The following is a 27,493-nucleotide window of genomic DNA, read 5'->3' as shown; positions in this document are numbered from 1 at the left end:
TGTGATCCCGGGGGCCGGGGGCCGGGATGGAGTCCCGCATAGGGCTCCTTGTGGGGAGAGTGCTTCTCCCTCTGCCGACTCTCTGTGTCTCTCATGACTAACTAACTAACTAACTAACTAACTAACTAACTAACTAACTATCGAGAGAGAGAGAGAGAGAGAGAGAGAGAGAGAGAGAGGCAGAGACACAGGCAGAGTGAGAAGCAGGCTCCCTGCAAGGAACCTGATGCAAGACTGGATCCCAGCACCCCAGCATCAGGACCTGAGCCAAAGGCAGACGCTCAACCACTGAGCCACCCGGGCTCCCCTGTTTACTTGTTCTCTGATGTATTTAATATGATCACTCTTTATTGATGAAAATGTTTCCTGGTGCTTCATTTTTTAAAACCTCGTGAATTGAACACTTTGTGTTTTTGGCTTTCGGCAAAATAAATTCGACCGTGAACAGCCGCAGCTAGCTGTAGCTTGGGTGTCAAAGGCCCTTTGGAGGAACAACAACAACGAAAGGTTCCATGGAGGCCGGAACGGCTTCTCGTTGTCACGAAGTCCGGGTCGGGGATCCCGACGCGGTCCGGAACCAACGTCGGAAGGTCGCGGACGTCGACGGACCGGTTTCCCGGGGATACACAGTCGCTGGTTCCTTTCGGGCTTCCTGTCAGCGCGCATGCGCTGCCTGCGCTTCGCCGCTCCCGCCTCGGGCTCGGGCTAGGGCTCCGGGATGTCCGCGTTGTGCGACCCTCCCGGGGCCCCAGGGCCTCCCGGGCCTGCCCCGGCCACCCACGGTCCCGCGCCGCTCAGGTAGTTAGAGCCCCTGGCATCTTACCCCCATCGCGCGGCCCTGCGCCGATCCCCAGCCTTCTCGGCAGAAACCCGGATCCTACCTCGAGAACTCGCGTCAGGGTTCTCAGAGATTCCTGGTCGGATCCTCCCAGAACTCAGGGACCGTCTCAGCAAAACTCTGGGCTCCAGTGCCCGCACTCGTGAGCTCTCGGTCCTGCCTCCCCCGCACCCCCAGCGCCTAGACCCCGGCCTTGTTCTCCCAAGAGCCGGGGCTATCAGAACTCTTGGGAGCCCAGCTGTCCTACCCCTTTTAGACTCGAGAGAACCCAGGGTCCCTTGACTTCATGGAGACTCCCTGAGACCCCGGGCCCAGAAACCCACACAGTGCTTCCCTCTAGCCTTTGCCTTACCCTCCGCTGAGATACTCCCCCTCACCTTAGGATGGTTTATTTGATTATTTATTTAAAGAATCGGAGAGGGCATAGTCTGGAGCCCTATCAGCCCCTAGAGGACTTGGTCTTCTTTGGTAGAAAAGGCAGTAAAAGGAAGGGTACTTTGTCTCTTCCCTTAACACTGGCTTCTGAACCTCTGAGGCCAAAGCTCTATGTTTTGGGAGGGGAGGTGTTGAAAGCCGGGCATTACCTTGTCTGTACCCTGGCACACGGAGCATGCCGGGAAGGGGGTTTGTTGATGTGGAGTTTAAGTGCTGGGTGGCGACGATGTTTGCAGAATGTGGGAAAAAAACAGGTACTAGGGCAGCCCGGGTGGCTCAGCGGTTTAGCGCCGCCTTTGGCCCAGGGTGTGATCCTGGAGACCTGGGATCGAGTCCCATGTCCGGCTCCCTGCATGGAGCCTGCTTCTCCCTCTGCCTGTGTCTCTGCCTCTCTCTCTCTCTCTCTCTCTCTCTGGGTGTGTGTCTCTCATGAATAAATAAATAAAATCTTAAAAAAAAAGAAAAAACCAAAACAGGTACTAGGACGCCTTAATGAGGGACAAGTTTGAGCTTAAGATTTTAAGAGCAAGATCCTGGGGGGTTGTGTTTTGTGTGCGGGGAGGGCAGCCAGGAGGGCAGCCAGGCTGGAAAGGTGTGTTTTTTGTTTTAAAGATTCTATTTATTCATGAGAGACACAGAGAAGCAGAGACACAGGCAGAGGGAGAAGCAGTCTCCACGCAGGGAACCCGATGTTGGACTCGATCCCAGGACTCCAGGATCACACCCTGGACCGAAGGCAGGCCCTAAACGGCTGAGTCACCCAGGGATCCCTGGAAAGGTGTTTTTAAAGCAGATGTTATAGCCACACAAGATGCATTTACTTAATTCAGCAAATACTTATGGAGTACTTCCCATATACCAGGTGCTTCAGTAGAAGAGGATTCATTGTTGAAGAGCACAGAAATGGTTACTACCCTCTTGGGACTTCTAGTCTGATTACTTAACCTTGGTTTTCTTTCTTTCTCGCTGTTTTTTTTTTTTTTAAGATTTTATTTATTCATTCATGAGAGATACAGAGAGAGAGAGAGAGGCAGAGACACAGGTAGAGGGAGAAGCAGGCTCCACGCAGGGAGCCCGATGTGGGACTCGATCTTGAGACTCCAGGACCAGGCCCTGGGCTGAAGGCAGGCACTAGCCCCCTGAGCCACCCAGGGATCCCTGGGCTGAAGGCAGGCACTAGCCCCCTGAGCCACCCAGGGATCCCTAACCTTGGTTTTCTTATCCATAAAGTGGGATCATACCTTCTTGGGCTGTTGTCTTGATTGAAATAAGACATGTGAAGTACCTAAAGAGCACCTGACAAAAAAGAAAAAAAAAAAAAAAAAAAAAAAAGAGCACCTGACATGAGTTACCTAACATTGATATTGTTATTATCGAAAGAAAAATAGGTAGCATTTATTGGGTGATTAGTGTGAACCTGATGTAGCGTTAATTGCTTCACGTACATTATCTTATGAGGGAGGTACAGTTATCCCTGTTTTACGTAGAAAAAACAAAACTCACTGAGGGAATGTAATGTGCCTAACATCTCCCAACGTTCTAAGTCTTCTTCTCTTGCTTCCTTTTAGTGCTCAAGAGCTGTCCCAGGAAATCAAGGCTTTTCTAACTGGCGTGGACCCGATTCTGGGCCACCAACTCTCTGCCCGGGAACATGCTCGCTGTGGTCTTCTCCTGCTGCGTTCTTTACCACCTGCTCGAGCTGCTGTGCTTGACCACTTGCGAGGTGTCTTTGATGAGAGTGTCCGGGCCCACCTGGCTGCCCTGGATGAGAGCCCCGTGGCTGCCCCCCCTCACCTCCGTCCACCCCCACCCTCCCATGTCCCTGCTGGGGGACCTGGTCTAGAAGATGTGGTGCAGGAAGTACAGCAGGTGCTGTCTGAGTTTATCCGAGCCAACCCGAAGGCCTGGGCACCTGTGATTAGTGCTTGGTCCATTGACCTCATGGGGCAACTGAGCAGCACATACTCAGGCCAGCACCAACGTGTGCCCCATGCCACTGGCTCTCTCAATGAATTGCTGCAGCTGTGGATGGGCTGCCGGGCCACCCGCACATTGATGGATATCTATGTCCAGTGTCTCTCAGCTCTCATTGGTAGTTGCCCAGATGCCTGCGTGGATGCCTTGCTGGATACCTCTGTCCAGCATTCCCCACACTTTGACTGGGTTGTGGCCCATATTGGCTCCTCTTTTCCTGGCACCATCATCTCCCGAGTTCTCTCCTGTGGCCTTAAGGATTTCTGTGTTCACGGTGGGGCTGGAGGTGGAGCTGGTGGCAGTGGTGGAAGCTCTTCTCAGACCCCCTCTATAGACCCTTTCCCTGGATCTCCTGCTATCCCTGGGGAGAAACGGGTGCCCAAGATTGCCTCAGTTGTAGGCATTCTAGGGCACCTGGCCTCCCGCCATGGAGACAGCATCCGCCGGGAACTTCTTCGAATGTTCCATGATAGCCTGGCAGGGGGCACTGGGGGCCGGAGTGGGGACCCCTCCCTTCAGGCCACAGTTCCCTTCCTACTGCAGCTGGCGGTCATGTCACCAGCTTTGCTGGGCACAGTCTCTGGAGAGTTGGTGGACTGCCTTAAGCCCCCAGCTGTGCTGAGCCAGCTGCAGCAACACCTGCAGGGATTTCCCCGAGAGGAGCTGGACAACATGCTGAACCTGGCTGTGCACCTGGTAAGCCAGGCCTCGGGGGCAGGTGCCTACCGGCTGTTGCAGTTCCTGGTGGACACAGCTATGCCTGCCTCAGTCATTACCACCCAAGGCCTGGCTGTGCCGGACCCTGTTCGGGAGGCCTGTGACCGGCTGATCCAGCTGCTTCTGCTGCACCTGCAAAAACTGGTTCATCACCGGGGAGGGTCTCCTGGGGAAGGAGTGCTGGGCCCACCCCCAGCCCCCCGCCCTGTGCCTTTTTTAGATGCGCTAAGAAACAACGTTGGAGAGCTATGCGGAGAAACATTACGATTGGAACGGAAGCGCTTCCTCTGGCAACACCAGCTCCTGGGCCTGCTCTCTGTCTATACTCGACCTAGCTGTGGACCTGAGGCCTTGGGCCATCTCCTGAGCCGGGCCCGAAGCCCTGAAGAGTTGAGTCTGGCCACCCAATTATATGCAGGGCTGGTGGTCAGTCTCTCGGGCCTCCTGCCTCTGGCTTTCCGAAGCTGCCTGGCTCGGGTGCATGCAGGGACTCTGCAGCCTCCCTTCACTGCCCGGTTCCTGCGCAATTTGGCACTGCTAGTGGGGTGGGAACAGCAGGGTGGTGAGGGCCCTGCAGCCCTAGGGGCCCGGTTTGGGGAGTCTGCATCAGCTCATTTGTCTGACCTGGCTCCTCTCCTGCTACATCCTGAGGAGGAAGTAGCTGAAGCTGCTGCCTCCCTCCTGGCCATTTGTCCCTTTCCTCAAGAAGCCCTGTCCCCCTCCCAACTCCTGGGATTGGTGAGAGCTGGAGTACATCGCTTCTTTGCCTCTCTGAGGCTGCATGGCCCCCCAGGTGTGGCTTCTGCCTCTCAGCTTCTTACCCGCCTCTCTCAGACCTCCCCAGCTGGGCTTAAGGCTGTCTTACAGCTGTTAGTTGAGGGAGCCTTACATCGGGGCAACACAGAACTGTTTGGAGGGGAAGTGGATAGAGACAATGAGACTCTTTCAATTGTCTCAGCTCCTTTGGCTTCTGCCTCCCTTTTGGACACAAACCGGCGCCACACTGCAGCTGTGCCAGGGCCTGGAGGGATTTGGTCAGTTTTCCATGCTGGAGTCATCGGTCGTGGTCTAAAGCCACCCAAGTTTGTCCAGTCTCGCAATCAGCAGGAAGTGATCTATAACACCCAGAGCCTCCTCAGCCTCCTGGTGCACTGCTGCAGTGCCCCTGGGGGTACTGAATGTGGGGGCTGCTGGGGGGCTCCCACCCTGAGCCCGGAGGCAGCCAAAGCAGTGGCAGTGACCTTGGTGGAGAGTGTGTGCCCCGATGCAGCTGGTGCTGAGCTAGCCTGGCCCCCTGAGGAGCATGCCCGGGCCACTGTGGAGCGGGATCTCCGCATTGGCCGGCGCTTCCGGGAACAGCCCCTGCTCTTTGAGCTGTTAAAGCTGGTAGCAGCTGCTCCGCCAGCCCTGTGCTACTGCTCTGTGCTCTTGCGGGGGCTCCTGGCTGCCCTTCTGGGTCACTGGGAAGCCTCTCGACACCCTGATACAGCTCAGTCTCCCTGGCATCTGGAGGCATCCTGCACCCTGGTAGCTGTCATGGCTGAGGGAAGCCTTCTGCCACCAGCCCTAGGCAATATGCACGAGGTATTTAGCCAACTGGCACCTTTTGAAGTGCGTCTGCTGCTGCTCAGTGTCTGGGGCTTTCTCCGGGAGCATGGGCCATTGCCCCAGAAGTTCATCTTCCAGTCAGAGCGTGGGCGCTTCATCCGGGACTTCTCCAGGGAGGGTGGGGGTGAGGGTGGACCCCATCTCGCTGTGCTGCACAGTGTTCTCCACCGCAACATTGACCGCCTGGGCCTTTTCTCTGGCCGTTTCCAGGCGCCTTCACCGTCCACTCTTATTCGGCAGGGGACATAGCCTTTTCCATGCTTTGGAAGTCCAGGGAGGTTTAGCAGGGAGAGACACAGGGGGCTAAGGTGCTCAGAAAGGTAGAGGTTTCTCTTCAAAACCTTAGCCTAAAGAGCGCTGTCACTTTTTTCCTCTCCCATCATTTTTTCTAAATAAAATTTGCCGAGTTGAGAAAAGCAGAGTCCAGTGCCTCTGTCTGATGCTCAGAGCTGGCAAAGTCGGACAGCGCCTGGCTCTGGACAATCCCGCCCCCGCCCTCGGGCCACGCCCTCGCCCCCGCCTACCGCGGGCATTTATTGTGCGCGCTTCGCCCACGGGCCGGCCGGCCGGCCGCTCCCGGGTCGGGCCAATCAGAAGGCCGGAAGGGGCGGGCCTAAGAGACGTGGCTCAACGCGGGCGGGGCGGGGCGGGGAGGAGAGGCCCGGGGTCAAGGAGCAAACCCGGCACAAGATGGCGGCGGTAGCGGCAGTGGCGGCGCGTAGGAGGCGGTGAGGAGCCCGGAACCCGGGTGCACGCCCGGGACGCCCCCGTGTCCCCCAAACCCCATAGCTCTTCTTCCTGTATGCCCTCCTGAGACTCCGTCACCCCTGGCCTCGTGAGCACTCTTTGTCCCTCCGGAGGCGGCCTCCGGCGCTCTCGGTTTTCTCGCTGTAGATCCGCGCGGCGTCGGGGGCCCTTCTGGGGCTCCCAGCTCCATCCCGGCGGGTCGAGAGGGCCGCAGCCGTTCGCTGTCCTTGGCCTTGCCTTCTCTCAGCTGCCCCCTCCCTCCCTCGGCGGCTCGCGACGGTTAACGCTGCCTCCTTCCTGCAGTGCGCGGGGCCATCCGGGCGGGGACGAGACGCGGCCGGGCCTACGGGAACTCAGTCCCTTGGCCCTGCGGGCCCCTCAGCAGGGAAGCACCGCGGCCTGCTGTCCCGCCTGCACTACCCTTCTTGCCCTACACCCCCAGAGTCCAGGACCCTGCCCTGCCTGCCCTTGTCTTCACGTGGACACCAACTCTGACTTGTTCCGTGTTCACGGTCGCTGGGCTCGGCTGGGGCAGGATCCCATAAATTCGTGGTCTGCTGGATGTTGGTGCGCAAACACAGCATGCGATCGAACGGTTTGATCTGCGCTCTCGAGTTTATATTACCGAAAAAACAAAAACAAAAACAAAAAACCTAAACGGTTGGAAACAATCACCAGCGCCACAAAGCGTTTACCTGGACGTAACGGATGTACTGGGGGGGGGGGGGGGGGGGGGGAGAGGCATGTACTGTCACCAACAGTGAAAAAAAGATTGGACTGTAAACTCTCTGGAAGCCTGTGATCTGAAACAATAAACGGGTGCACCTTACCCTGCGGCTCATTTCTGACTTTGGCTTGTGACCACCTCTTTCTCTGGAGTGTTCAAGTCATCCCTGAGTTCCTAGGGCCTTCCAACAGGTCACATCCGAAAGATCTTTTATAACTCCTATCCTCATTGGCACTTCTCCGACCCCATTGTATAGATTGTACAAATAGGACTCCAGGAGGTATTTAACTCACTTTACTTTTGATTACTGCCGCTTTGGGCAGGTAGACGGGGTCAGTGATGCAGGGGACCTGCTGCAGTCACTCCTTAGGACCTGGGCCACAAGTCTTGCTGTTGAGTTTTCTGGTAGCATTTCTTCTGCTTGTTTTGCTACTAATTATTCCTGCTTGGCCTATCAAAAGATAGTGCCTGGTGTTTTCTTCACTTTTCGGTGTGGCCTGGCTGGCTTGCACATTCTTCTGGAACTGCAGGGCTTACCCTGTTCTGCCCTCTCCTTTCTGGTGATTTTCCTTACCTTTAGCTTTCAAGCAGATACTGAGGCTAATGCTGGATACAACGTATATAGTCTTTAGTTACCTTGTTAGCAGTTTGCAAAGTTTTAAGACTTAAAAGAAGCCTGTTTTTGTTTTCTCTTCCTATTTGGAACACTTAAGAGTGTGCTCCTGGACAACCCACATCAAGTTGCTGGGAAAGCATGCTTAAAATGCAGATTCCTGGGGTTCAGGAATCTGCGTTTAATAAACACTGCAGGTAATTCTTAACAGATAAATAAAGTTTGAGAACCTCTGTTTAGGATTTACCCAGAATGGATGAATGTATCTTTCATACTAACTTGTCTAAATAATTGGATTAGTCCCTTGTCTGTCATTTGCTTTTTTTTTTTTTTTTCCTTGTCTGTCATTTGATAGCACACTGGGGAAGTGACTTTCCAGTAACCTTGGGGTAATGGTCCTCAGTGAGGCAGGCCCTGCTGGTATAGGTAGTGTGCCATATTGTGTGTCATGAAGTACATGGGCCTGGAGTCAGGCAGAGCTGAGTTCAATCTCAGTTTCACTCCTTATTAGCAATTCAGTTTTGGATGGATTCTTAGCCTTTTATGCTTCAGTTTTCCCATCTGGGAAAAAACCCAACCTTACATTCACCAAGAAAACAACAAAAGAAATGAAAAAGAGGTAGTGTGTATAAAGAAGTGGTTTTGAATGATGATTGCCCATTAGTGTTGTTTGAGAAGATTTTAAAAACTCTGATGCCCAGGCCCCACTTTGGGCCAATTAGATTAGAATCTGTGGGGGTGAGATTGGCACTTTTCAGAACTGCGGGCAGGGTTGGAAACTAGGGATATAGGCAGGTATTGGGGCCCGTGGGGGCATGTTAGGGTTCAATACATGTAGCTGTTATTCTTGTTAGGCTTAGGTAGTGATAGTGGTGACTTACTTTGGACATCTAGGAGTGGAAATCAGAGGAACAGGATGCCTACGGTGCTAGGGATGTTGGGACTAGGTATTGTGACAACAGGCTACCTGAGGGTACATCTTTAACTTTTCTACTGTACCTCCACTTAATTCCTTGCGTGGAAAGGCATGGCTTGCTTTGTTTCTCTGTTCCTCACATGGTACCACCACTTCCCCTGAGACTGGCTGTTACTGCTCCTTTCCTCTGAGTAGCTGATGTAACCAGAGTCAATACCAGGGCCTCTGAAGGCCAACCATCCTTTGTCCACTTGCCTTTTGAAGGCAAGATGCGAGAATCCTCTCCTCAGGCCAGACACTTTATTATCCCATGTCCATTCTGCCTTCTCTTCTATTTAACCAGACTCTTTCTCCCCTTTTAGGGTTGTGGTGGAAAGGGGCCTTTCCCCTCTGAAGGTGGGGCCTTTTCTCACCTCTGTGCTGATGGTTCCCTCTTTGTCTTTTTTCCTCCTTAGATCTGGGACAGGTTTGGTATTCACTTGTTTAGGAGTCTTCCTGGGAGTTACCCTTGCTGTGGATAGAAGCAACTTTAAGACCTGTGAAGAGAGTTCCTTCTGCAAGTATGATATTTCTTGGAGAGTGGGGTGGAAGATAGGGTAATGTGGGAGGTGCTGTGGCATATGGGGCGTAACCTGGGGACACTGCAGGTGGTAGAGGGACCTAAGAACATTGAAGAACCTTTCCACCTACCCATTTCACTTGGCAGGAGGCAACGAAGCTTACGGCCAGGCCTCTCTCCGTACCGAGCCTTGCTGGACTCTCTGCAGCTTGGTCCTGATGCCCTCACAGTCCATCTGATCAATGAGATCACTAAGGTCAGAGGAGAAAAGGAGGAGGCCAGTGGCAGTGGGGAAATGGCTAAGGGGTAATTCGGCAAAGGTGAACCTATAGCCAACATCCTATCCCAGCCATCTAGGGATTTTATGAGGAATTCAGATCTCAGGTCCCTTAGGGAAAGGACTAGAAGCAAGAGAGCTCTAAGGAGGGAGTGGGTTCAGAGGGCTTTCCATGGTGTAGCCCTGTCCCTTTTCCAGATCTAACTCTGCTTCCACAGGTAGTGCTGGTGCTGGAGCTCCAGGGGCTTCAAAAGAACATGACTCGCATTAGGATTGATGAACTGGAGCCCCGGCGGCCCCGATACCGGGTGCCAGATGTGTTGGTGGCTGATCCCCCAACGTCTCGGTAAGTTATTCCTGAGAAATATACCCATTTCCACAGTCCTTTTCTACTTCCCAGTGAACCTTTATGTATTTATTTAAAGATTTTATTTAGGGCAGCCCGGGTGGCTCAGCAGTTTAGTGCCACCTTCGGACCAGGGCGTGATCCTGGAGACCTGGGATCGAGTCTCATGTCCGGCTCCCTGCATGGAGCCTGCTTCTCCCTCTTTCTGTGTTTCTGCCTCTCTCTGTGTGTCTCTCATGAATAAATAAATAAAGTTTAAAAAAAAATTTTAAAAATCTTTAAAATGTTAAGGTATAATTTGTCTGGAGTTGATACAAGTAACTGGTATGAGGTAGGAATTTGGGACCATTTTATTCCTACTTGGGAAATCTATTTTTCTGACTTCACTATTGAATAATCCTCCTTTCCTCACCAAAATGCCATGCTACCTCTGTTAACATTTTAAAGTTCTAAGTATGCTTGGGTCAGCTGCCAGGCTCTTCCTAGGTTCCTTTGGTCAATCTGTCTCCCCTGGCACTGTCCCCAGTGCCAGGGGACCTATAGCTCTTAGCAGCCCCCTCTTCTGGAGAGTCCTCACTAGTCTTGGCCTGTTGTGCTTCTTTGTATCCCTTTTGATCTCTTTTTCAGGCTTTCTGTCTCTGGCCGTGATGACAACAGTGTGGAGCTCACGGTGGCTGAGGGACCCTATAAAATCATCTTGACGGCGCAACCATTCCGCCTGGACCTGCTAGAGGACCGCAGTCTTCTGCTCAGTGTCAATGCCCGAGGACTCTTGGATTTTGAGCACCAGAGGGCCCCCAGGGTCCCGTGAGTATGGGAGTTGGGATTGGAATGGACGTAGTGTGCAAGAGCCTGGGGATGTGGTGGATTTCACACTGGGTCCCTGGGAGGAGACAGGGTGGCAGGACCACCAGACCAGGTAGGGGCTGGGGGCTGGGAGAAGCTGTTCTCAGGGAAGGTAGGAAGCAGACCCAGTCTTGGTTTTCTCCATTTCCTGTACAGACCAGGAGGCAAGTCACTTTTGTCCCTGAGCTGTACCCTGGGCACCTCCTCTGGGAGGCCTGCCTGGGTCTGCCTTTCCCTCTTCCCCTTCTCACACCATCACATTTCCCAGGTTTATTTTCTTCCTTTTTTTTTTTTTTTTTTTGGTTTCCTATACCCCTACCCCCCATCTCTGGAAGTTTGTCGACTGAAACTCACTTTTATGTTTCTGTGTTTGTGTTGGTTTTGTGCCTCCTTTTCCCCTTCCCTACCCATCTCCTCCTGCCCCAGTTTCTCGGATAAAGTTAGTCTCACGCTCGGTAGCATTTGGGATAAGATCAAGAACCTTTTCTCTAGGTAAATCCATGGCCACTGGTACTGTATCTGTTCCTCTGCCCTTACCCGCCCTTCACTCTGGCCCCCAGGGGAAGGTGTCCCAGACCTTCCCATGCCCTGCCCTTCACTCACCCTTCTTTCCCCAGATATGTGGTATCTGGTCCCTGTTCCCTGTTTCCCTGGCTGGGAGCCCTCTGGGAGAAGGAAGATGACATGCTGGAAGTCCTTGAGGAATGTAGGGAGCTTCTTGCTTTGCCAAGGGGGTGGAGAGATACTGCCTAATGCTGGGGTTTCTGGCTCTCAGCTGGGGTGCCCTGAGGCTCTAGATAGAACTGCTTGACAGCTGCCCTTGAAAGCATTCTTTGGCAGAATCTCTTGTTTGAGTCCCTGCATATATCTGTAGAGGCTTGACCATAGTATGACCCACTTGCTTTGTAAAGCCTTGGTGTCAGGCCAAGAGGCTAAGGCCCAGTGGAAGTAGTTGGGGCCAGAGTCTCTCAGAAGCAGCAGAGCCAGCACTGACATTCCCATCCAGGCACTTGAACCATCCTGCCTGTCTGTTCTGGAAGGCAGGCAGAGGCTGATGATTTAGTCCTGTGTGTGGAAGGCACCTCCTGGTAGCATTTACTCGTTTCCCTTTCTCATTTCTCTCCCCGTCTTTTGCACATTAATCCATTCACTGGGGTCCCTTGCCAAGCTTTAACGTTCAGTCCCTTCCTCCAATGCCTTCGTTCCTTTGGACCCTTGGCTCTCTATTCCCTTACCCCTCCTTCCACTAGCCCCTCGTCCCTGCCCCCTCTGGATTGGAGCAGACAGCTCTCCTACCTTCCAGGCAAGGATCAAAAGACCCAGCTGAGGGCGGTGGGGCCCAGCCCGAGGAAGCACCTGGGGATGGTGACAAGGCAAGTTGGTTGGCTGGGTGGCTGGGCACAGGGTTGGCTGGAAGGTTGGAGGGGAAAGGCCCACAGGAAACTTGAGCTCAGTGTCCCCATTGGGGACGGGATTTAGAAAAGGGTGGGGGAAGAGAGAGCTAGTATGTAATTGGAGGTGGTCTGCTTTCCTCCTCACAGCCAGAGGAGACCCAGGGGAAGGCAGAGAAAGATGAGCCAGGAGCCTGGGAGGAGACATTCAAAACTCACTCTGACAGCAAGCCATATGGTGAGGGACTGGGAGAGCCTTGGGCAGGGATGCAGGGACTCTTTGTCAAACAGAAGCTCTGGAGCCCATCTTTTGTTTTCTTGACAGGCCCCACGTCTGTGGGTTTGGACTTCTCTCTGCCAGGCATGGAGCATGTATATGGGATCCCTGAGCATGCAGACAACCTGAGGCTAAAGGTCACTGAGTGAGTCCCATGGTGACCATCAAGATATGGGGGGAAAGATGGGTTGGACATTAGGGCTGTGGGGTGGTGTTGTGCAGTTTGGATACTTCAGACAAGCATGGATCACTTCCTGTGGCCAGATCCCCTTTGGGGATCAAAAAATTCTCCTTTGGGAAAGGGCAGGGGGGCCACTTCTTATCACTCACCTGTATCTGTGGGGTGGAGGTTGTGAGTGCCATAGCCTAGGGCCAGTCTGTCTGTCTGTCTGCCTGCAGGGGTGGGGAGCCGTATCGCCTCTACAATTTGGATGTATTCCAGTACGAGCTGTACAATCCCATGGCCCTGTATGGGTCTGTGCCTGTGCTCTTGGCACACAGTCCTCATCGAGACCTGGGCATCTTCTGGCTCAATGCTGCAGAGACCTGGGTTGACATATCTTCCAACACTGCAGGGAAGGTGAGCAAGCAGGCAGAGAGCAGTACGAGAGTATGTCTTCAGGCCTGAGACAAATGGGTGTGCTAGGGGCATTTACTTTGAAGAAGCTGGTTGGAGGCTCACAGGGATACCTGTTTAGGGACTGGGTGGGAAAAGGAGTCCTGAGCCTTGAGAGCAGCATTTGAGTTCCCTGGTCATTCCCAGAAAACACACATTCATGGAGAAAGTATTGCTCTTTCTACATTTATTGTCAGTACACTTGTTATTGACCAAACGTCTAAGTGCTGGGGATATGTTGTTCATTAAGGTAGGAAACGTTCTCATTCTCAGGGTGGAAGACAGATGTTACGTAGGTAAGAAGGCAGGACAAATTCTGTGGTGGGAAGCGTTGAGAAAGAAATGTGGTCACAGGGTAGGGGATGGAGACAGTGCTGTTTTAGATGGTGTGGTCCAGAAAAGCGTTTTTGAAGGGGTGATATCTAATCTCAGCCCAGACTGACTCCTTAGGACCCAGCGGTGTGAGGACTCTGAGGAGAGCGTTGCTGCTTAGTCTCTGGGTCAGGGAAGAAGAGGGTGGGTGTTGGACCTGTGTCTCTGGTCCTCTGTAGACCCTATTTGGGAAGATGCTAGACTACCTACAAGGCTCCGGGGAGACCCCACAGACTGATGTCCGCTGGATGTCAGAGAGTGGCATCATTGATGTCTTCCTGCTGCTTGGCCCCTCTGTCTCTGATGTGTTCCGGCAGTATGCCAGTCTCACAGGTATGTGCATCCCCTTGCTGCTAGCCAGCAGCCTCCTTCACTGGCCCTGTCTTCTTGAGAGGGGGGACTGTATTTTCAAAGTCTTGTGCCTCAGCCTGCTTCCTAGCCCTGGACCCTTCACTCACTGTCTAGTCGACTTGTCTTCCTCAATTTCTGGGTGTTCCCAGTGGCCCTGGGTTGGGCCTGACCCCATTGTGACCCCCGTGCCTGCAGGGACCCAGGCATTGCCCCCGCTCTTCTCCCTCGGCTACCACCAGAGCCGCTGGAACTACCGGGATGAGGCTGATGTGCTGGAAGTTGATCAGGGCTTCGATGATCATAACCTGCCCTGTGATGTCATCTGGCTGGACATCGAGCATGCTGATGGCAAGCGGTACTTCACCTGGGACCCCAGCCGTTTCCCCCAACCCCTTACCATGCTCCAACACTTGGCCTCCAAGAGGCGGAAGGTAAGAGGACTGCGGCCATACTCAGTCTGCTCTGGCACAACAGGCCTGGAGAGCTCTGACCACCCCATTCCTTGCCTGCAGTTGGTGACCATCGTGGACCCCCACATCAAGGTGGATTCTGGCTACCGCGTGCACGAAGAGTTACAGAGCCGGGGTCTGTATGTTAAAACCCGGGATGGCTCTGACTACGAGGGCTGGTGCTGGCCAGGTAAGTGGCCCCAGAATTGAGGGAGAGGCTGTTGTGAGGCCAGGGAGATCGGTTGGTAGCCATTTTGCTCCTTGGAGGTTGACAGCCACCCTGAACTTGTCCTAGGCGCCGCTGGTTACCCCGACTTTACCAATCCCACGATGAGGGCCTGGTGGGCTAACATGTTCAGCTTTGATAATTATGAGGTATGGAGCCCCTCTCCTACCTGCATCTGTCTTTCCCACCTGGCCTCCCAGACTCCATCGTTCTTTGTCAGTCAGCCCTGCTGTGGTCAGTTGCCTGTAATTTTTTTTTTTTTTTTAAGATTTATTTCTTTATTTACGGGGTGGGGAGAGCAGGCTTGGGGGAGTGGGATGAAGGGAGGGGCCAAGAGAGACAGACAGACAGACAGAGGAGAAATTCCAACTCTCCACTGAGAGTGGAGCCTGACACAGGACTTGATCCCATCCCTGAGAGCATGACCTGAGCTGATACCAATGGTCGGTGCTTAACTGTCTGAGCTGCTCAGGCGCCCCTGGCCACCTGTATTTATCAGGAGGTCTTCGTGATCCTGGGAAGACCCTGAGAGATGCTTCTTTTGGATTCCTAGGAGTTCTCTACTCTTACCATTTGTCTTCCTCCCTTCTGTCCTTCTGTCCCCATTTTCTGCCTTGTCTACTTAGGGCTCAGCTCCCAACCTCTATGTCTGGAATGACATGAACGAACCGTCTGTGTTCAATGGTCCTGAGGTTACCATGCTCAAGGATGCCCAACACTATGGGAGCTGGGAGCACCGAGATGTACATAACATCTACGGCTTCTATGTGGTAAGAGGTTGAGCAAGGAGAGCCTGAGGGCTAGGGAACGTGCACGTGACGACGACAGGCTTCTGCTCCTCACCACCCCTCTTCTCCTGTCCCCATTCAGCACATGGCAACGGCTGATGGGCTGGTGCTGCGCTCTGGGGGCCTAGAGCGCCCCTTTGTCCTGAGCAGGGCTTTCTTCGCTGGCTCCCAACGCTTTGGTAAGATTTGGAGAGTAGAGCTGTAGCAGAGTGTGAAGGCCAGATGGGAAGAGTGGTGCACCAAGGCCTGCTTCTCTAAGAAGTCTGTCCACGCAGCTGTCCTCTGAGAGTAGTACGCTGCATCCCCCCTCACCCCCACCCACACACTTTAAGAGGAGCCAGGGACTTGGGGGGGTCCTGTCCCCTTTCAAGTGTTGTATATTCTGCCATCTTGGGCAGGACCCTGGGGGCCCTAGAAGAGATGTGGCGGGTCAGAGGAGTCAGCTGCCCCTTTGCTGTTGGCAAACTCCATCTCCCTCTTCTTCTTAGGAGCTGTGTGGACAGGGGACAACACTGCTGAATGGGACCATTTGAAGATCTCTATCCCTATGTGTCTCAGCCTGGGGCTGGTGGGACTTTCCTTCTGTGGAGGTGAGACGGGGAGGAATTTGGGGTCTTGGTTTGGTGGGAGAGGAACAAGGCCGAGGGCACAGGACCCAGGCATGAACAGAGAGAGCCGAGAGTCTAGGGTGGGGTGTGGGGGAGCTACTTAGGCAGAAGCCCTCCTTTACCCTCTTTTCCAACCTGTTTCTTCCCTCCCCTCTCCCAGCGGACGTGGGCGGTTTCTTCAAAAATCCAGAGCCAGAACTGCTTGTGCGCTGGTACCAGATGGGTGCCTACCAGCCATTCTTCCGGGCACATGCACACTTGGACACTGGGCGGCGAGAGCCCTGGCTCTTACCAACTCAGTACCATGACATAATCCGAGATGCCTTGGGCCAGCGATACTCCTTGCTGCCCTTCTGGTACACCCTCTTCTATCAGGCCCATCGTGAAGGCATTCCTGTCATGAGGTGAGGCATTCAGTTGGGTCTGTGTAGAGTGAGCTGAGGGGCTGAGGGATGTGGGGACTGGGCTCCATTTTGGGCCTCTTTGCCACTCACCAGGGCCTTGTAAAGGGGGAAATTCTGGTTTTAAAGTCAAGAGTAAAAAAAAAAATTAAAAAAAAAAAATAAAGTCAAGAGTAAGAAGAGCCTAAATGGGGATGAGGAGCAGTCAACATTACTGGCAGGCATTGTTCCTTACTATCCCCAGAGCCTGAAACAGGGTAGACAAGTATCCTTCTTTCCTTGGAAGCAAGACAAACAGACATGTACACAAATATGCAAATAAGAAAATTGCCTACAGTAATAAGCTCTTTTTAAAAAAATAGAACAGGGTAATGGAATTTGGTTCTACAAACCGCTGAGCCACCTGGGCTGCCCTACAAATGGCCCTTTGAAGAAGAAAGATGCATGAAAAAAAAAAAAAGAAAAAAAAAGAAAGATGCATGAGTAGCACCTGGGTGGCTCAGTTGGTTAAGCATCCAACTCTTTTTTTTTTTTTTTTTAATATTTATTTATTCATGATAGTCACACACACAGAGAGAGAGAGAGAGGCAGAGACACAGGCAGAGGGAGAAGCAGGCTCCATGCAGGGAGCCCAACCTGGGATTTGATCCCGGGTCTCCAGGATCGCGCCCTGGGCCAAAGGCAGGCGCTAAACTGCTGCGCCATCCAGGGATCCCTTTTTTTTTTTTTTTTTTAAGATTTATTTATTCATGAGAGAGAGAGAGGGAGGCAGACACAGGCAGAGAGAGGAAGCAGGCTTTATGCAGGGTGCCTGATGTAGGACTTGATCCCGGGACTCCAGAATCATGCCCTGGGCCAAAGACTGGCGCCAAACCGCTGAGCCACCCAGGGATCCCTGAAGCATCCAACTCTTTTTTTTTTTTTTAATATTTTATTTATTTATTTATTTATGAGAGAGACAAGAGAGAGAGAGGCAGAGGCAGAGACACAGTCAGAGGGGGAAAGCAGGCCCCCTGCAGGGAGCCCAATGTGGGACTCGATCTCGGGACTCCAGGATCATGCCCTGGGCCAAAGGCAGGCACTAAACTGCTGAGCCACATAGGCATCCCAGCATCCAACTCTTGATCTCAGCTCAGGTCTTGGTCACAGGGTCGTGAGTTCAAGCATTGGGCTCTATGCTGGGTGTGGGGCTTACTTAAAAGAAGAAAGGGGGATCCCTGATCCCTGGTGGCTCAGCGGTTTAGCGCCTGCCTTTGGCCCAGGGCGTGATCCTGGAGTCCCGGGATCGAGTCCCACATTGGGCTCCCTGCATGGAGCCTGTTTCTCCCTCTGCCTCTCTCTCTCTCTCTCTCTCTCCCTCTCTCTCCCCCTCTGTCCCCCTCTGCCTGTCTCTTTCTCTCTCTCATGAATAAATAAATAAAATTAAAAAAAAAAAAGAGGGCATGTGAGATGAGGCCTGACTAATGAGGAAGATGGACTTTTGTGATCTAGAGGAAATAATGTTTCTAGCATAGGAGATAGCAAGTGCACTTGCTAGATAGCTAGTGCACTCTAGACCTTCTCAAGTGGAATTGAGGGCAGCTCCAGTGGCTTAGCGGTTTGGTGCCACCTTCGACCCGGGACATCATCCTGGAGACCTGGGATCCAGTCCCACGTCGTCTGGCTCCCTGCATGGAGCCTACTTCTCCCTCTGCTTGTCTCTCTCTCTCTCTCTGTCTCTAATAAATAAAGTCTTTGAAAGAAAAAAAAAAACAAAAACACTATTCCATTCAATTCCCTCAAAAAAAAAAAAAAGTGGCATTGAGGTTGTTGTGTTCCAGGAATAGAAAATAGAAAGATAGCTAGTGCACTCTAGACGTTGTAAAGTGGAATTGAGGGCAGCTCCGGTGGCTTAGCAGTTTGGTGCTGCCTTCAGCCCGGGGCCTGATCCTGGAGACCCAGGATCGAGTCCTGAATCGGACTCCCTGCATGGGGCCTGCTTCTCCCTCTGCCTGTGCCTCTCTCTCTCTCTGTGTGTGTGTCTCTCATGAATAAATGAATAAAATTTAAAAACAGAAAGACCAATGTGTCTTGGGGGTAAAGAACCAGAGGGAGGGGTAGGAGATGATGTAGGAAAATCCGACCTGATCTAGGGCAATGAAATTGGCCACTGGAAAGTTGGCATGTCAGATAGTTTCAGGAGGGGGTAGGGAAGGAGGAGGAGGTGGGTTAGGAAGTTCAATGATTAGACCAAGGGTAGGTTGCATAGCTGTGGCCTACAGAGTGATTGATCTGTCTGGCTGCAAGTTCCTGGCTTGGACCTCTGTGCTGTGCTTAACTCCAGTTCGTGGGATAGCATCTTTGACCTCTGCCAAAGAGGTCTTCCTTTCTTGTCTTGCTTCCTTCCTAGGCCCCTGTGGGTACATTATCCTCAGGATGTGACCACCTTCAGTATAGATGATCAGTTCCTGCTTGGTGAGAAATGGAGGAGACAGTTGGGGGTGGGTTGGGATAGGGTTGAGAAGAAGTAAGCACCTGTGGGAGAGATGTCTGTGGATGCCCAGAGAAGGAGGAGTGAGTGAGACCGCTGGCACAAGGTGGCAGGTGCTTTGGTGCTTCCTTTCTGAGAACTGATCCCCTCAATTCACAGTTGATTCTCGTTTGTTTTAGGCGATGCATTACTGGTTCACCCTGTATCAGACTCCGGGGCTCATGGCGTGCAGGTTTATCTGCCTGGCCAAGGGGAGGTGAGTTAAGGAAAAAAGGGAAGGGGTGTGTGTGATGGGGAAAGTGGTGAAGGCTGAAGAGGATGGATAGGATGTGCAATGACCTAATCTGTCTCCTGCCACCCACAGGTGTGGTATGACAGTCAGAGTTACCAGAAGCATTATGGTCCCCAGACCCTGTACCTGCCTGTAACCCTAAGCAGTGTGAGTATGCCTGGCCCAGCTGCTAGCTCTATCTGCCTGTAAGTCTCCAGAAGGAGAGAGTGTGTGCTTTGGGGTCCGGTACCTAAGTGGGCACAGATGGGCAAGAGCAAAAGATGCTGCCAGGCTATGCAATCTGCCCTTGGTCTAATCGTCAGGACAATGGGGCAACTTCATCCCATCACTGCCTTTGCCCTAGATCCCGGTGTTCCAGCGTGGAGGGACAATTATCCCTCGATGGATGCGTGTGCGGCGCTCCTCTGACTGTATGAAGGATGACCCCATCACTCTGTTTGTTGCTCTCAGCCCCCAGGTGAGCCACATGAGTGGGGAGCACTCTTAGCCCTTTGCCTGCCTTCCTGGGATTTGGTGCCTGGGGGAGTGCTGCTCATTCCTTCCTGGGCTCGGGCTCTCACTGTCCCACTTCCTGCTCAGGGTACGGCCCAAGGAGAGCTCTTTCTAGATGATGGGCACACATTCAACTATCAGACTCACCATGAGTTCCTGCTGCGTCGGTTCTCATTCTCTGGCAACACTCTTGTCTCCAGGTAATGAAATTTTTCCTTGGTAGCCTTGGGGATGCTCACAGAGAACTGTGCTCTTTTCTTACATGTGACTTCGTTCTGGGGCTCCTCCGTCCTTCTGCTCTGACCTCTTTCTCCCTGATGGGGATATGTTTTTGTTCCCTCTAGCTCAGCAGACCCCAAAGGCTATTTTGAGACACCAGTCTGGATTGAGCGGGTAGTGATAATAGGGGCTGGAAAGCCAGCAGCTGTGATACTCCAGACAAAAGGTGAGGGGTGAGACTGGCTCCCAGGGTGGGGAGAGAGGGGAAGTAGCAGCAGGGTTGGAGACTTGCCTGTAGGAAAGTAGTTGATCTGCCATAGCCTGTTGCTATGGTCATGGAACTCTTTCTTTTTTCTCCACCAGGATCTCCCGAAACCCGCCTGTCCTTCCAGCATGACCCTGAGACCTCTGTGTTGATCCTGCGCAAGCCTGGCGTCAATGTGGCATCTGACTGGAGTATTCATCTGCGATAACCCAAGGGATATTGGGGGGTGGGAGGGGTGCAGTGGTGATGAGAGTTCCTCTTCCTTCTGCCTTGGAGTTTGACCTTCCCCAGACTTCACCTTTCTTATCTGAAGACTCAGATTCTTCCAACATCTGGCAGGATGAGAAGCTGTCCCTGGGCTCTGAATTGCTTCCTGTGACTTCCTGACCTTGGCCACCCTGCTGACACCAAGTCTCCTTTCACCCCCCAACACTCTGTTGCTCTAACTGGAGCACAGTCACCTGTGAAGACCAGGGACCATGAGGCCCTTGCTTTCCCTTCTCTTTCTTTTGGGGGCCCTGAATCTCCTCTAAACGCTCTTCATTCATACCTCTTGTGTGTTGATGCCGTTTCTTGGAAGATGAGGGCAGTGAGCTTTAGGGCTCCTTTTCTCCTTCCCCTTCCCCGCCAAACTGCTCTCTCTCCTTTTATTTCTTTCACCTAATTCTTCTCTGTCAGCCCTCCCCTTTATATGCCCCACTGATAACACTGGGACCACCCCTTACCTGATAAGGGATGAATGGATCAAAGGAGTGAGGTTGCTGAAGAACATCCTTTTCCCTGCCATCCCAACCTTTTCTCTTCCTGATTGCTTCTAGAGTTGCTGCAGTTCTGACAGGGGCAGTTCTATCTCCCCTGTCCCTTGGGGGAAAGAAGTTTTCCACTCTTCCTGAAGAGGGTATCAGCATTAAACTTCTTTTGCCCCCTTTTTGTCCCTTTTGGGGGCATTTAAGATGGAGAAATCTGTTTTGGTTTCATCGAATCACGATCACCTGTATTTATTGCTGGGAGAAGGCTGAGGGTGGGGGGAGATGATCATGTGTGCCCAGGGTTGGTGGGAAGCTCTGGGTGAGGGGTGGGGGAAGACTGACTGGGGACAAGGGGGAATATTTGTGGCAATTTTTTTTACTTCCTCTTGGCCCCCAGCTGTGACAGGTTTTGATAAAAGGAGAAACAATAAAGAGATAAACCATAAATAACTGTTGGTGTCCGGATTCTAGTTCTGACCTGAACCACAGACCCTTAGAAGCCTGAGGGCCTGACATTTTCATCTAGCTTCAGCATAAACCTCATTAGATCAGCAAAATGAGTGAGTACGTCTTCCTCAACTTGCTAGATGCCAATATTTTCATAGAGGAGTCCAGCAAGGTCATCAGATTTTAGGAGGCTTAAACAGTGGTGACCAGAGCTGATGGGGTCCGTCTTGAATAGAAACAGCTTTATAGTCAGATGTTCTCATGAAAAAGGCTGCTTCTCTTTGGCATCACTTTTTTAAATTCCCCATTGTTTCAGTGACAGGAAGTAGATCACTCCATTTTGTAAAGTGACTTATCAGTCTTGAGAGATTATAAGAAACGATTTTTTTTTTTTTTTTTTAGGGAAAATGCTCAGGAAGGCTTGTACCTGAGTAGTTAGGGAATGTGCTCATGGAATTCTTAGCTCAAGAAATATTTCCAGTTAGTTTGCTGGGACGTAGTGCACTCCCTTGGCACCCCACTCCCTGCCTCCTATTGTCATCCGTTTAAGAAACGGGGGGGGGGGGGGGGGCGGGGGGGCAGGGGCAGCCCGGGTGGCTCAGCGGTTTAGCGCCGCTTTCAGCCCAGGGCCGGATCCTGGAGATCCGGGATCGAGTCCCACGTCGGGCTTCCTGCATGGAGCCTGCTTCTCCCTCTGCCTGTGTCTCTGCCTCTCTCTTTCCCTCTGTGTCTGTCATGAGTAAATAAAATCTTAAAAAAAAGGGGGGGAGGGCAGGAGGCGTACTGGTTTTGGAGACAGGTACCTCGAAGGCACACAGAAAACTCCATAGTGGCGGTTTCATGTTTTTGTGGACCTTGGTTACTTGTCCGTAAAATGGGGACAATACCACCTGTCTCAGGACTAGAGTGAGGAATGAGTGAGGGACGCCCAGAGCACAGGCCGGGCACAGAGAAGTCCCAGATTTCATTCATTCATGAAACAAGCATTTGTAGCCATGGCGTCCCGTGGCTGAGGGATGAATGAATGAGAATGAGGAAATGGGGATCCCCGGGGGGCTCAGCGGTTTAGCACCTGCCGTGATCCTGGAGTTCCGGGATCGAGTTCCGCGTCAGGCTCCCCGCATGAAGCCTGCTTCCCCCTCTGCCTGTCTCTGTCCCTCTCTCTGTGTGTGTCTATGATGAATAAATAAATACTTTTTTTTGTTTGTTTTTTTTTAAATGAAATCTGGGTCTGGAGACCAAGGGAAACGTCTCAAAGTCACTCCCGCCAGGCGACTGACCGCCCGCCACGCGAGCACGCCACGCCGGATGTGACGTCACCGACTCCCGTGGTTCCCAGAACTAGGCGGCGGGACCGGAAATTAGCCCGGGGGGCGGGGTGCAGAGTGACCGGAAGTGGGCGCGGGCGGGCGCCGGCGGCCCCGGCTCCCGGGAGCTGGTGAAGAGGAGCGTGAGGAAGGCGGGCCGCGGGGCGGGGCCGCTGCAGGGGCGGGGTCTGCAGGCTGGCGGATGGGGGGCGGGGACCCCCCGTCGGTTCCCCCCGGACCCCGCCTGCTCCGGCGCCGGCGGCCGCACGGCCATGAAGCTGAAGCTGAAGAACGTGTTTCTCGCCTACTTCCTGGTGTCGATCGCAGGCCTCCTCTACGCGCTGGTGCAGCTCGGTGAGCGGGGCGGGGCGGGGGTGCGGCGGACCCGCCTGAGGGCGCCCGCCGCCTGCAGCCCGCCCTGGGGGTGAAGCCCCGCGCAGGCACCGTGCAGCCCGCTCGGCCCCCGACAGCCCGTGCCGCAGCCGGGCTCTCCTCTCTGGGACGCGCCGCGGCCCCCGCCGCACCTCGGAGGAATTGCGGGCCCCTTTCCAGAGTCCGCGCGGCCCCGCGTGGCCTGTGGCCATCCGCCCTGGCAACCCCCTTACCTCCCCCACTCGCTCGCTCCGCTCCGGCCGCACGGGCTGTGTGACAGTTTCTCGAAAAGCCCAGGCGCGTTGCTCTCTCCAGCGCTTACCCTGTCCCTTCTGGCTGCAGCGCTTTTCCCCCATTTCTTTCCCGGTCGCCTCTTTCTCACCCTTGAGGTCTCAGCCCAAATGTCACCGCCTCAGAGAGTCCTTCCCCGGCCACTTTAGCTAGAGTCACTGCCTTTTCTGGACTCTCTTTTATACTCTATCCTATACGTCTCCTTCGTGGCCCTTATCACAGCTCGTGACAATTTTACTAATTCGTTTCTTTGCTCAGTGCCTGCCTCCTCCACTAAACCGAAAGCTCCATGAAGGCAGGGACCATGTCTGCTTTCCTCCCTGCTGTATCCGCAGCACCTGAGGCTGTGCCTCCCACGAGGAGCCTCCAATAAATATTTATCCAATAATGGAATCAATGAATTTTATGAGTCTTTGGTCACACAGCCACGGGAACAGATTGAACTCTGCCGCTTACGCAGACGGCTCAGGGCTTGATCTTCAGGTATTTAAAAGACTGCCCTGTTTCAGGAGATTTAGTTGTTCTTTACATCTCTAGAAGGCAGCAACGTGAGCATCAGCAAGTAGAAGGGTTGGAGGCGGATGAGCAGCTCAATATCCAAATGAAAGCTGTAACAGATGGACTTGACTGTGGTTGGAGAGGGCTGCTGATTGAGACCGTGAGCCCCCCCCACCCCCGAGGTGTGGAAGAGGCTGTTGGGGAAGCTGTCAGGAGATTTCCCCCTACACTGGCTAGGAGTTGAATGAGAACGTTCTGCCCCTTTGGGATGCTCAACATGCTGTGGTTCTCTGCCCCCATCCCTGCTTCCTGGGACCAGGTCAGCCATGTGACTGCCTCCCTCCCCTGCGGGCAGCAGCAGAGCAGCTTCGGCAGAAGGATCTGAGGATTTCCCAGCTGCAAGCTGATCTCCGGCGCCCACCCCCTGCCCCTGCCCAGCCCCCTGAACCTGAGGCCCTGCCTACTATCTATGTTGTTACCCCCACCTATGCCAGGTATGGGGTCTGGTGTACCCAAGAGGCCTGCCAGGGCCAGGATGTTGGTGTTGATGGAGTTTGGGGAGGCACTGGGCTAGAGGGTGTTCTGGAGGTGAGGGCATGCCAAATGACAGGATAAAGGAACCACATCAGTCCTCAAAGATTTGTGGGGAAATGACTGTTTTTCTAGTAAAACAGGGGTATGCTATGAAATAGAATACACAGTTCCTTTTTTTTTTTTTAATTTTTTATTTATTTATGATAGTCACAGAGAGAGAGAGGCAGAGACACAGGCAGAGGGAGAAGCAGGCTCCATGCACCGGGAGCCCAATGTGGGATTCGATCCTGGGACTCCAGGATCGCGCCCTGGGCCAAAGGCAGGCGCCAAACCGCTGCGCCACCCAGGGATCCCCGAATACACAGTTCCTAACAAATTTTAAGATAGAATAACAAAGTTTCAAAGAAGTGCTGAGCTTGCCCATGAATTCACTCTCTCAGGGATCCTTTGGTGAGAAAGTCTGGGGATCGCAGGCTAATTGAAGTAGAAAAGGGCCTGGCCTTACCGTCATACTAGGGTCTAGAAACAGTTACCCCAGCTATGATTTGTGGTATGTTCACTCTCTACCAGCCACTGTGCTAAGTAAGGGCTTTTTTTTTTTTTTTTTTTTTAATTAAAATGTAACTTTATTTTGGTACAAACCCCTGGGGAACCTGGTTTTAGGTTTATAGCTAAAGAGCCTGCCAACACCTCAGGGGAATCAAATGGCTGACCCATGGAAGCACAGGCAGCTCTAGACCCTGTCCCCTTCCACACACGCAGCCCCAACCCCACGGCAGGCAGAGCAATTGAGGGATAAATCTAGAAAAGACTGGGCCACACCTTCCCAGTTTCCTGTCTAACCTTAGATAAATCCTCTCCTGGAGAGGAATGAGGCAAAGGGCTCATCTAAATTTCTCATCCTGGAAACCCAGGAAGAGCACCTGGTATTTTAGAAAGTCGTTAAAATTTGCTCTTTAAGGGGAAGCCTGGGTGGCTCAGCAGTTGGGCGTGTCTGCCTTTGGCTCAGGGCGTGATCCTGGAGTGCTGGGATCGAGTCCCACATTGGGCTCCCTGCATGGAACCTGCTTCTCCCTCTGCCTGTGTTTCTGCCTCTCTCTTTCTATGTCTCTTATGAATGAATAAATAAAATCTTTAAAAAAAAGTTTTTTTTGACCTTTAAGACAAAATCGTTGTAAAGTTGTAAAGTGCTGTTATTCCCATTTTCACAGCCAAGGAAACAGGCTTGGGGAGATCTGACCCATTTCCCCCAGTGTCTCACCTACTAAGTTACAGAGCTGGCATTCAAACCTAGATCTGTCTGATTCCAAAGCCTGTGCCCTTAACTTGTAGTCTCCCACAGCCAGAGCCCTGGGGTTGAGGCGGGTGCCAGACATGGGCTGCAGGAGCAGGGCAGGAGAGTGCGGTGTGAAGTTGACAGGCAAGAAGAGGAATTTGGGTATTGGTTGGGCAAACGCTGTGGGGGATACTAGAAGGGGCCCGGGAGAAGCTATGTATACTGGCGGGAGTGAGCAAATGGTCCCGACCCCTTGCCCTCCTCCGTGTCTTTTCCCCTGCAGGCTGGTGCAGAAAGCGGAGTTGGTGCGGCTGTCCCAGACACTGAGCCTGGTGCCCCGGCTGCATTGGCTGCTGGTGGAGGATGCTGAGGGCCCCACCCCATTGGTCTCAGGGCTGCTGGCTGCCTCGGGCCTCCTCTTCACACACCTGGCGGTCCTCACCCCCAAGGCCCAGCGGCTCAGAGAGGGTGAGCCAGGCTGGGTTCGGCCCCGTGGTGTAGAACAACGCAACAGGGCCCTCGACTGGCTCCGGAGTGGAGGGGGTGCTGTCGGGGGAGAGAAGGACCCCCCCCCAGCCGGCACCCGGGGAGTCGTGTACTTTGCTGATGATGACAACACCTACAGCCGGGAACTCTTTGAGGAGGTGAGCCCTGGGGTGGGGATGGAGAAGGAGGCAGGTGGAGCCAGCTTCACCTGTTCCCTTGGTTACTGGTGTTTCTCTGGAAAGATGTTGTGGGAAGATGGGGAGCAGTGGGGCAGAATGAGCCCATTGGCCCTTCCTGCTGCTCCCTTGCCCCTGGGCCACCCTGTCTGTTTCTTTTCTCCTGACCTCTCTTAGATGCGCTGGACCCGTGGTGTCTCAGTGTGGCCCGTGGGGCTGGTGGGCGGCCTGCGATTTGAGGGCCCTCAGGTACAGGATGGCCGGGTTGTGGGCTTCCACACGGCATGGGAGCCCAACAGGCCCTTCCCAGTGGATATGGCAGGATTTGCTGTTGCCCTGTCCTTGCTGTTGGCTAAGCCCAATGCCCAGTTTGATGCTACTGCTCCCCGGGGCCACCTGGAGAGCAGTCTCCTGAGTCACCTTGTGGATCCCAAGGACCTGGAGCCCCGGGCAGCTAACTGCACTCGGGTAAGGGGCTGGAGGTGGGTAGAAACCTGGCTCTGGGATATGGAAGGGTGATGGGGAATGTGGAGGAAGGTTTTGGGGAGGAGGGGAAGGACAGTTGTTTGAACAAGGAAGGACCCTGCAGAGCTCAGACTCAACCTTGCTTACTCTCCTGGAGGGGGAGCTGGGAGCCAGGGAAAGAAATGGTCTCCTGCACTCTATCACCTGGGCACCCATGTAGCCCAGAGGGGGTAAGGGGAGAAAGCCCTATTTTAGAGGCACTACAGCCCCTGCCCTGCACACTTGAATCTAATGCTATGTCTGTAGAGGCAGCAGTAAGAGAATTCGGGCTATGCTGTGGGCCCCAGTTCTAACTGAAATGCTCCCGCAACAGGTCCTGGTGTGGCATACACGGACAGAGAAGCCCAAGATGAAGCAGGAGGAACAGCTACAGCGGCAGGGCCGAGGCTCAGACCCAGCTGTTGAGGTGTGATGGCGGCCCCCCCACCCCCGCCCCTGACTACCACCTCGTCAGGCACGAAGCTGGGGGACTGGGCCCCTGGCCAGCCTGGGCGGCAGATTTCCAAATCCTGACCCCTCAGAGCCAGGGGGTGGCTCCTCTGCCCCCTCAGCCCCAGAGCGTGGCCCAGCTGCTTCTCCTCTCCCCCAGCCTGCCATGTGGCACTGCCCACAGGCTGGGGACAAGCGGCCCTTGTGTTGAGCCAGGTCAGCTCGGTCTGGGGTGGGGCAGAAGGACAGACACTCAGGAGGGCTGCTAAGCAACTGGGTAACTTATTGGGGCTAGGCATGGGCTGGGGGGCTGGAGGAGCTGGGCTGGACCCTCCCCACCTGAGCATGCGGATCCCACCCCCCCACACCTCCAGAATAAAAGATCATGAGCTGGAGGGGCCTCTGGTTTCCTTTGTAACGCACGTCTGGTTCTTGCATTTGATCCTCACCAGAGTCAGGACCTGGGAGTCCCGGCTTCTTTATCAGATAGAAATCAGTTCTCCCAGGGCCCTCCACCCCCTTGAAGAGGAAGATCAGTGGTTTCAGTCCAAAAGCTTTATTGAGTCTGTGTGCCAGGAGCAGT

The 27,493-nt window shown here is 53.5% G+C and overlaps 3 protein-coding genes across 8 annotated transcripts; all 3 read left to right on the top strand.

The window, feature by feature from the left end:
* Positions 1–638: 638 nt before the first annotated feature.
* On the top strand, positions 639–5,988 carry INTS5 (integrator complex subunit 5). The gene is made up of 2 exons (XM_077861992.1): positions 639–798; positions 2,842–5,988. Exons 1-2 carry the CDS (start codon positions 719–721, stop codon positions 5,819–5,821), a joined length of 3,060 nt encoding a protein of 1,019 aa, XP_077718118.1. The 5' UTR covers positions 639–718; the 3' UTR covers positions 5,822–5,988.
* A 174-nt stretch (positions 5,989–6,162) lies between these two features.
* Positions 6,163–21,020, top strand: GANAB (glucosidase II alpha subunit). 5 transcript variants are annotated; one of them, XM_077861993.1, is made up of 25 exons: positions 6,163–6,300; positions 9,031–9,135; positions 9,282–9,390; positions 9,630–9,757; positions 10,385–10,564; positions 11,030–11,095; positions 11,907–11,976; positions 12,145–12,232; positions 12,320–12,416; positions 12,671–12,851; positions 13,439–13,592; positions 13,806–14,041; positions 14,123–14,249; positions 14,355–14,434; positions 14,912–15,055; positions 15,156–15,252; positions 15,562–15,663; positions 15,842–16,085; positions 18,472–18,536; positions 18,732–18,808; positions 18,917–18,991; positions 19,188–19,301; positions 19,424–19,536; positions 19,681–19,781; positions 19,919–21,020. In XM_077861993.1, the coding sequence occupies exons 1-25, from the start codon at positions 6,263–6,265 to the stop codon at positions 20,026–20,028; spliced, it is 2,901 nt and encodes a 966-aa protein (XP_077718119.1). In that variant the 5' UTR covers positions 6,163–6,262; the 3' UTR covers positions 20,029–21,020. The 5 variants fall into 5 exon arrangements, with proteins under 5 accessions (XP_077718119.1, XP_077718120.1, XP_077718121.1 ...); XM_077861994.1 differs by having other exon boundaries at positions 11,907–11,980; positions 12,149–12,232; XM_077861995.1 differs by lacking the exon at positions 11,030–11,095.
* A 1,409-nt stretch (positions 21,021–22,429) lies between these two features.
* On the top strand, positions 22,430–27,305 carry B3GAT3 (beta-1,3-glucuronyltransferase 3). 2 transcript variants are annotated; one of them, XM_077862008.1, is made up of 5 exons: positions 22,430–22,677; positions 23,804–23,978; positions 25,578–25,938; positions 26,134–26,438; positions 26,795–27,305. In XM_077862008.1, the coding sequence occupies exons 1-5, from the start codon at positions 22,596–22,598 to the stop codon at positions 26,832–26,834; spliced, it is 963 nt and encodes a 320-aa protein (XP_077718134.1). In that variant the 5' UTR covers positions 22,430–22,595; the 3' UTR covers positions 26,835–27,305. The 2 variants fall into 2 exon arrangements, with proteins under 2 accessions (XP_077718134.1, XP_077718133.1); XM_077862007.1 differs by having other exon boundaries at positions 22,448–22,677; positions 26,134–26,424.
* The last annotated feature ends 188 nt before the right edge of the window (positions 27,306–27,493 follow it).

Source organism: Canis aureus, chromosome 21 (genome assembly GCF_053574225.1).
Source record: "Canis aureus isolate CA01 chromosome 21, VMU_Caureus_v.1.0, whole genome shotgun sequence".
Lineage (NCBI taxonomy): Eukaryota > Metazoa > Chordata > Mammalia > Carnivora > Canidae > Canis > Canis aureus.
The sequence above is the reverse complement of the archived record's forward strand: the minus strand, read 5'-3'. Positions and strand labels throughout refer to the sequence as shown.